The 9,489-nt window shown below is 49.4% G+C and overlaps 2 protein-coding genes across 2 annotated transcripts; one reads left to right on the top strand and one right to left on the bottom strand.

The window, feature by feature from the left end:
- Positions 1–34: 34 nt before the first annotated feature.
- PpBr36_07010 (uncharacterized protein) lies at positions 35–580 on the top strand (the record flags this gene model as incomplete). Its single annotated transcript, XM_029894149.1, has 1 exon — positions 35–580. The coding sequence occupies one exon, from the start codon at positions 35–37 to the stop codon at positions 578–580; it is 546 nt and encodes a 181-aa protein (XP_029747948.1).
- Positions 581–1,347: 767 nt separating this feature from the next.
- PpBr36_07009 (uncharacterized protein) lies at positions 1,348–3,735 on the bottom strand (the record flags this gene model as incomplete). The annotated part of the gene is made up of 2 exons (XM_029894148.1): positions 1,348–1,722; positions 1,804–3,735. Coding segments are annotated over 2 exons (2,307 nt in total), but the record flags the coding sequence as incomplete, so codon positions are not given.
- Between the last annotated feature and the right edge of the window lie 5,754 nt (positions 3,736–9,489).

Below are 9,489 nucleotides of genomic sequence, written 5' to 3'. Positions count from 1 at the left end.
AAAAAAAAAAAAAAAAAAAAAAAAAGAGAAAAAAATGGAGATCACGAGGCCTGCACGCCACCAGGCGCCGAACTTCGATGCCTCCAAAAAACTGACCCGCCGGGCAGGCATCAGCAAACCCAGCTCGCAAAGAGCCCCTTGTTCCACCACCACAAAACCAACCAGCACCATCACCGCCAAGGACCAACAACCACCTCTCCTCGCCGCCAACAACAAGATGCAGCCGCAGCTGGACCGCATCGCCGCCTCGTCGCGCAGCGCGTTCGAGAAGAAGGTGTGGTCGCTCCTCTGCCAGATCCCGAGCGGCAGCGTGTCGACGTACGGCATCATGTCGGCGCACCTGGGCTCGTCGCCCCGTGCCGTCGGCAACGCCCTCCGCCGCAACCCCTTCGCTCCCGACGTGCCCTGCCACCGCGTCGTCGCCACCGGCGGCGCCCTAGGCGGGTTCAAGGGCAAGTGGCCGCGTGACGGCGAGGGCATCACGCTGGACGAGAAGAGGCTGCTGCTGAGGCGCGAGGGCGTCAGGTTTGATGACGCCGGCACCAGGGTCTTGGGGACGCCGTTTTCGGGGTTTCGGTAGCCTGGGATGGTTCTCTTTCCTTTTTTATCTTTTTGTATGCGTGCTACGAGTTTTTTTCTTTTTTTCTTATTATGATTATACATCGAAAAACAGTACACTTAATTTTAATGCAAAGAAAGCTCACCTGAGAAATCACCTCGTCCAGTAGATCACCTCTCTCAGAACATTGTCCCTGAGTTAACTTGACCCGATTATTAATGCATTTTTCTTGAAAGAAATGTTTCATTGTTACGACTTAATCTCAAGTTCCTCAAAGGAGAGAATATATATATGTATATAATCCGGCCTTCCAACTACTTCGTCTATGTCTTTTACCCTTTCTTTTATCGAGACTCCACATGTAACTCGTCGACTCGCCCAAAAGGGAATAATGTAGATGTATATATAAGCCAACAGGGTTAGGGGTCAACCAAATCTGCCGCGCAGCGCTCGATACCAATCTCTAAGTTGCGAAAAGACAAGGCTCCTTTGAAGTTCTAGCATAGTATGCTATTGTAAGTGATCCCACGATGCCCTTGCAATCAATTTATTTCATTCCGGGGACCATGGTTGTTGTTCATTTACTCAATGACAAGCTTCAAGCATGGCTTAATCGTGCCCCACGAGACCAAAAATCCCCATGTCCCAAAAGCCACGAAGCAAGGCATATATATATGTACATTCATTCATTATCTTGGATGAGTGACACAATTACATCACACGAGGCATAAACCAATATTGCGTCATTATAACATAGGATAGCAGCAACGCTCAAACGTCACCGCCCATCACACGTCCGTACTTGCCTCGTCCCGCCCAGTAAAAACCTTGTATAACCTCCGACTGAGAGCCTGCCCAATCGTCCGGTCAGAAAAGGCGCCGTCCTTGTTAGTACTCTTGCGGCAGTTCTCGAGCATCAGCGGCCCTCGGGATTCGAAGCCATCGACGAGCTTAGAAACGGTGGGATATTCAGCAGCGATGCCGTATGCGATAGCGGGCGTCACGCGCGTCATCTGCTGCAGCATTCGCACATAGGCATCCCCCGCATCGTCACCCGTCCGCACTTGACCCGTGTCCATGCAAAAGGCCGCACGGTCATTGGTGGCATCCCGGCTGCGACGGTAGGGGATCGTCGATATGTGCTGCGTGAAAACGCATATCCACTGCGAAGGTGAGGAAGAGCGTCAGTTGAGAGCCTTACAATACTATTAGATATGTAGCAAAAGGGCTCTTGGGTAAGATACCTGTGCAGTCTCCAGCTCAGTGTCAACGTGATGAATGAGGGCGCTATGTATGACTTGAAGTCGCATCAGTGCATCCTCTATAATGTCCTCGTCCACGTATACTGGGGTCTTTTTTTGTTTGGCCGGTTTCCTCCGCCGATGCGAGCCCTGGGAACCTTCAGCCATGGCAGATGATGTAGGTGCCTGGGCTGCAAGACTGCGGACGCCAGCAGCGAACTGTCGGTTTTGAATCGTGCGGTTGCTCCTCATCCACTTCGCCATGCCCTCAATCAGGTAAATGAGTTTTGAGCCCGGAAAATGAGTCTGCATCCGGCTTACATGGTCTTCAAGCGTTGGTGTTGATATGTACTCGTTATCGACATCTTCGTCTTGGTCAGAAACCTGGTCAGCGGCGTCACCTCGCGCGAGCTCCACAAATTCAGCAGCAGGCATTAACACCATGACATGCTCTTCCTTCTCTAGGCGCAGGGCAGCAGGCTCCCACCGCTCTGCATCATCGTTGTACACAGCCGTAACCTTCCTGCGCCAACGGACAACGTTACTGACAGGGCTGCTGCTAGTTGAGGTATCGACCTGGAGATTCTGGAGCAGGGTCTCGACCTGCAGCTTGACCCTAGGGTTCAAGCCACCAGGAAGATCGACAATCATCTCGGGCGTAGATTGTTTCTTATCCGTCCGGATCTTGTTGACCTCTGCGAGCGCTTTTGCACGTTCCTTTTCGAGTTTCTTCTCTACCCTTGCATGCTCCACCTCTAACCTCTTCCGCTCCGACTCTGCCTTGCGCGCGGCGGCCTTCTCTTGCTTTTCAAGTGCCTTTTCAGCTGCAGTGGCCCCACTATCGATAGTGGCAGAGTTCGCAGTCGTGTTTCTGCCTGACTTGGACCTGGCTGCAGCAGGTCTTTTCCGTGGCGGCGGCGACTTTGAAGGTTGTCTGACAACGGCGCGACCATCTTTGCTCAAAGAAGGATACCTGGCATCAAGACCTGCTTTCACCTTGGCCGCAATGTCTGTTACATCAGGCAAGGAATCATCAGATGCGAGGGAGGCGAGACTAACACCATCCGAGTCCAAGAGATTGATCACTTCAGTTTGTGCCTTGGTTAGCTTGCCGGTGGTTGGAAGGGGCACTGGCGAGCTGAGAATACTCTCTCTATGCCTCAGGTCTCCTTCGGGCATGGAGCTAGATATAGGATCCCATGCTGTCGGCTGTCTTGAGGGACGACGCGCGGCTTTAGCTGGTGGGGATTTCACAGGCTGGAGCGGGCTGCTACTTGCGAACGGGTCCTGAAAGCTTGAGGGCTGCGGTACCGCACTCTCCTTAGATGGGGCTCCTGACGGTTTGATATTCTCCCTTCTGTGCACTACATGCGGAGAACTGGCGAACGGGTCGTCGTCGTCAGGCATGACAGTGGCGCGGCCTTTGCCTTTATTCCGAACAGTGGCTGGGTCGGGAGAGCTTGTGAACTCAATGGGGTCAAGTGCAGACGCCCTTTTCTGCCGCGACATATGTTTCTGGTTCGATCCTATGCCTGTGGTAACCGTGACAGAGGTGGGCGACTTGGCAAGAATCTCAGTACTACCGGAAACCCGTGCTCTCTTGACAGCACGATCTTCGGATTCGACATCATGTGACAGATCTATTGTGGTGTCAAAGTCATCCGAATAGAATAGGATTTCTTGGCTTCTCTGCATTTGACCACTGGTGCGCTTCGTTGTCACCGTCGATAATGCCGCCTCAGAGGGCTCCGCGGGGTGAGACCCTAAACCGGTCGACCGGTTGGCCACTGTTGAACCATCACATTTGTTTTCTGCATGATCTCTGGGTGAGTTCAGAACTGATGGTGAAATTATCGACAAACTTATAGCCTGGGGTGGTGACGATGGCTCCGAGCTCGACAGCAAGTCGATTACCTCTGCAGGCATTATAGTATCCTATCAGAGTGTGAAGGGTAGCTTTGCTGGAGATGAAGCATTGATTGAGGTAGATTAGGCGGGCAATTTGTTTGCCCTGGCGAACTAGCAAGCAAAGCTGAGTAAATAAGCAGAGCGAAAATGAAGCCAATCGACCAAATGAAATGTCAAGATTGTTTCGAGCAGCCTGTGCTACGACGACAATGTCATCTTGAATCTACCCTATCGACCTTATGAAAGAGTTTGGGACTGGGACGTGGCGCGACGGAGTGTCACGACTTGAGCGCGTGGGTCACGTGACTTAGTCCGGTCACTCACTGTCATGTGTCCATCCTCGATTTCACCCCAACCAATCTTTCGTGGCGAGCTGCAGTTTCTCCTGTTTCCATCCCTCACTGCTCAGGCCTGGGGAGAACAGAGGTTCCATGTCCATATTATGACATGGCTACGGGGGTTTGCTACTGAGCTGCCTTTCGTTGCAGATCTGCAGAACGTTTCGGAATCTTCTTTGGCTCAGAAGCTCCAGAATTGACTAGAACACTTGGCCACGCACCTATCTACATGAAGAATACGGGCCATCCGTCTATCACAGGGAAGGGCCAAGTGGTGTTAGTGTGCCGCTTTGCCTCAGCCCATTACTCTCCTTTTCCTAGCCCATTACGGTGCTTTGACCGTTTGTCTTGATGAACCGTGACTGCAAAAGTTCTGGGTTTGCAAGCTCAAACCCTGAAGGATTATTGGACTTTTTGTTTTTCTGCCCAATGTACAAGGTTGCTGCTTACCTTTGTCACATTATATAGTCATGTTTGAGCCAAGAGGGCCAACTACGTACTGTACGTGCTAAGGTGCACAATACTCCCCGTACTATAGCGAGGGTATGGTACCGACACAATGCATTGAACCTTCAATCAACCATCTTTATTCCTCTTGCCCTCAAATAGAAAGAGGGGAAAACTGAAGGCTACTTAAAACTCCTGGAGTATCGTCTCATGACAAGTGCACAAACAAATAGCCAGTGAGCTTTGTACATGACCTAATTGGAAGGCATGCTACCCTGGATAGTGATGAACTGTGATTTATTGCTTGGCATGTGCTACCACAATTGCTCATCACCTGGTCACGGCGAGTAAAGCGACCAAAACGGCTGGTTTTGCGAACCTGAAGAGAACCAACACAACCCCACCCCACGATTCTTTTTGGACATGTCTTTGTGCTGAAATCATCTCAACCTGTCCTACCCCGCCTGCCATCTCAACGATAATCACAGGGTGTTGAGGGGATCTGGATTCACTTTCGACATGAGAGATAAGCGGAATGACAGCCGCACCCCCGCCAAATGATGAAACAAGATGGGATGAACAGCAAAGGGCAAGGCAAAAGGGATGTAACGCCAAGCATGCTATACGGAGATTTTTTTTTTAAATATACTTTTGAACGGTTATAGCATCTCAACGTTCTTCTTAACTGCAGATAAATGGGGTTGCACGAGGTCGAAGTGATGGTGCGACCAATTGGTCAAGGATACTGGGATAAACCCCCCCCCCCCCCTCTCAACCAAAACAAAAAGTATGCAATCGGTTTATATTTTAGATGTCATGGCACGCTGATTGATTAAAAACGTCAAAGCGTACAATGATGGGTGAAAAGCACAAAGATGACCCGTCTTGTAGATGTTCCAGTCCCGCATTTGTTACGTACAATATGTCACATAGGTCCTCTCGACGAGTACCAAGTAGAAGACTGGCGAACAATGGTTAATTTGCTGTAGCCTTATTCTGGGAGACACGGCAGATGAAGTTGGGGTCGAGGTATGTGCTTTGTATGAGACCCACCCCACCCAACGAATACCAACAAACGGTACGAAGTGACCTGCCTACCTGCCAGACCCTGACTGATGGGACTTAGTGTGTGGGCTGAAAGACGACGACGTGCGAGAACCTAGCCCTATGTAGTAAAAAAGTTTAGCCAATGCAACTCTGTCTTTAACGATAGCGCTAGGTTAGTTGGTCATCATTCGTGTCAATAGTCTTTCAACAAGATGTATCTGTTGGCAATCATGATCGAGTCAGTGGGAAACAGCCCTTGCTGATATTGGTTGTGACCAAAAAGCGGGATGTGAGTGTGGCTGGACTACCTATTCCTTACCTAGGAACCAACTTTATAGGCAGGCTGATAAGCTTGGTAGGTTGCATGTGTAATGTGGATTTTTTTTTATACGCTAATAATTCAACCTAAGGTCAATACGGGAAGACTTGCCAATTGCAAACGCATGCGTCCGTCTTAGTGGGTAAAGTCAGGCTACCAATGTTTAGAAGACTAACGAAGATCGCCTCGACTGCCTTCTCAGTCAGCAAACACATATACCGGCATGTATCTGCTGCGACCTATAGTAAATTCGACTACCTGACATATACCTACCTCGGTACGGAAATTATGCTACGAATTAGACATCAGACGGTTGAGACACATCCCCTATCCCCTGTACCTACAGGGCTGGCCGTTGACGTACAGGCGCAGTCAGTGTTCACGCCACAATCCTTGGCTACAGCCAGAAATGTCTGTTGTCCTGAGCAGCGCTTTTTCTTCCTCTGATGGTCTCCGAACCCACCTTGAACTTTGTTGATTGCAATTCGGCGCCCCTTTGCTCCTGTAACAGCAGCAACCAGATGTGGCCGACCTCAATAGCATGAACAATAATCGGATTTATCTGCATCTATTGCTTGTAATCACTGGTTCGGAAGACATTCCAGCTGCATCAGACGATACTATTTCCCGTTTCATCCTGCGCTGACATGGCACCCCTCAGCCACATAGCATGCGACGCAGAAAGATCCCCTTCAAAAATCCATAGGTGCAAAAACATAGATCTTGGTTGTTAGACCCTCTGCTCCTAAAACAATATCCTTCGGCACTTGTATGAAACATTGCTTGCTGTACAGTGCGGTGGGTGAAGACTGGGGCCGTGGGGATGGCGGTCCGGATCCTTGTGCTCCGTACTGGCTGGTTTTCTTTGATGCTGATGCCGCCGCATTTGTCTATAGTCTATCAGAGTAGCGTAGCTTCGCTAGAAAAACTTGGATTTCTTTACTTCTTTCCATCCCATCTTCTAACCCACGGAAGAACAGCCGTAACCAGTTGAAAGCTGTTAGTTCCCTGTTTTGGTTACTAAACTAGTGGCAATGTCTGCTGTGCATAATTTATGCCTTTTTGTACAAACACCCAAAGGAAGGATGCGATTTGACGAATTGTCGCGAGGGAAGATTCCGGGAAGTACTACCGACGCATACCATACCCACTTCACACATGTAAACCAAGGTAGCTACGTACCTTGGGTATCTGCGGAGTTCCCGGTCGTACGGCAGGTTCCTTACCTAGGTGTTTGTTTGGTATTGAACAGCAAGCAGCTCAACCAGGAAATCGAAGCAAACACCGCATAATCTTTTATCCATCACATCCTGGCGCCTACCAAAACATGTACCTACTGTATACCAGTATGTTGCGAGCGATTTGGGAATAATCACTGCTGTCGATTGGCAAAACAGGATGTGCAAACATAATATGCATTCAAATTCGAGGAAGGAAAGTCTTGAAGAGAAAAAGTACCCGCAGCTTCGTAAAAATAAAAACGAGAACAAGGGTACACAGGTGAGCTTGGGGCAAACTGGCACACAGACCGCACGGCCTAGATAAACCGGGAGTCAAAGCGCACACTTGTTCTTCTGATTTGCGGATGATCCTATTTGTAAGTGGATTGGCTGGGGCTCTCCCCGGCCTGAGAGAACGTGCCAAAGTGGTGATTACCTAGCGGTTTACCGGCCCTTGGCAAGCGACGAGGGTGGAGTAAAGGATGAGAGACGGAGGGAAAAAAAAAAAAAAAAACAGTTTGTACCTACAGGTAAAGTACGAGTGTCAATAGAATCGATCATCGCAATAAAAAAGAAGGTAGGAAACGAAGGGATGCAAGTAAGGAAAAGGAAGAAGAAATACAGAAAAGAAAAGGGGTCAATAAGCAATTATGAAAAGGCCCCAAACATAATTGAAGTGGAGTATGACACAACGAACTACATTTTGAAAGTTGACACTCGCAGCCTCCCACTCCCCCTACCAACTAAGACAGGCCCTTTCCCTGAATCTGATCTACCCAAAAGCAGACCAAGATTGGGGCGCTGAAAGAGGGGAGAGACAGAGAGAGAAAAAAAAAAAAAAAGCCGGATGCGACGCCCGGTTCGCGGCGCTTTTCTAGTTCGCTACCGACCTAATGCCAGCTTGTCTCGGTCTAGAATCGTGGAGGAACCAACTGCAGACGTGGGCTGATCGTTTACTTGCTGGTCTAAAATGAATGTGCGCGCGAACACTTCAGCAGAAGCAGGGAATGGTCGTTTGGGTGGTATTAGCACAAAACAGAAGAAAGAACAGACGCCTTCGATCAACGTTGCGCTGTGCCTGCAGCCCTCCTCCCTTCCATGTTCGTCTGGTGGAAAGCGTTCCGCGTGGTCGGACGAGAAAAGGCAACCAAAACCATCGAACGGTGGATATTTTCTTTAGCGGCATGTAGGTGGGGCGCAGTTGTCTTTTGCTCCATCAAGCCTTTGATTAGGAGAGGGGCGACACCATGTAAACCCCTGAGCAACATGCCCCCAAACGGTATCGCGCATGTGTACAAGAGGAAGAGATTGAAGGGTCTGGCTGTCATTTGCGGAAAATCGTATGCAAGTGCCACTGGCGGCAGGAGTACTTTGTATTTTAGTCTACTGTACAGTCGGACAGTAAAACTCGGGGATTGGAACATGCTGCCCTACAGCTGTTTGTATGCCTACCTGTCGGATAAGTAGGAAGGGTGGTACGTAAATAGTAAGCCCTGGGACTCTCCAGTAGTTGGTTGTCATTGTTGAACGCTCCGTTATCAAGTATTTATGTTATTGCAGCTTCAAACGATTAACGGGCTCAATTCAGGAATCGAATCATTGATGGATGTATTGAATTGATGTCAGCGTTAGGCCAAACGCCACAAGCCACACGCCAGCGTCTGACCCCACGCAACTGTCATACATGCAGGCTGTCGCATCAACGTCCCAAACAAGTTTAGGTGGATTCCCATTCTCTCCATTTATCCACAACCTCAACGGCTGACAAGAGTCAAACTTGGTGGGTGAAAGGTGAAGGCCTGCTGATGGGTAGGGAGCACATTCCCGTTTCACCGCTGTCAAAATTTGGAAAGGCCAAAGGGGGGGGGGGGGGAATAATCCTTAATCGTTTTTGGTGAGGCAAGGCTAAGTACGATACAAGTTGGAACGCATTACTGGAGAGGGGAGGGGGGGAGAAAAGAAGGGAAAAAAGGGGACCTCACTCTGTGGAGCATCAAGTCGTGGCAGCCATCATGCTGTGATATCTGCCTTATTTGTTTACTTTGCCCAGGTAGGAAGGAACATGCGGGCTTGATACTAAGTCCACGGTCTTCTTGCTTCTTTTTGTGATTTGAGAGTCTATTTGTGACTATCTACTGGTCTACTGGTATCAAGGGAAGGAACACGATCTGGCACACCAGTTCTAGCGACTGATAGCGATCTACTACGTACAGTACATTTGTGGCTCTTTTTTTTTTTTTTTTTTTTTTTTTTCTCCTGTGATAAAATCCTCCAGAACAAAGATCCTGCAGCCCCGGTCAAGGGTGGGGCCAGGTCTTTGGGCCCAAGCATTGATCGCCGCGTAGTCGGGGAGGCTTATCCTAAACGAGAAGACCAACCACTGGAGACGAAAGCCTTTTTGATTCTGAAC

Source organism: Pyricularia pennisetigena, chromosome 1 (genome assembly GCF_004337985.1).
Source record: "Pyricularia pennisetigena strain Br36 chromosome 1, whole genome shotgun sequence".
In the NCBI taxonomy this organism is placed as follows: domain Eukaryota; kingdom Fungi; phylum Ascomycota; class Sordariomycetes; order Magnaporthales; family Pyriculariaceae; genus Pyricularia; species Pyricularia pennisetigena.
The sequence above is the reverse complement of the archived record's forward strand: the minus strand, read 5'-3'. Positions and strand labels throughout refer to the sequence as shown.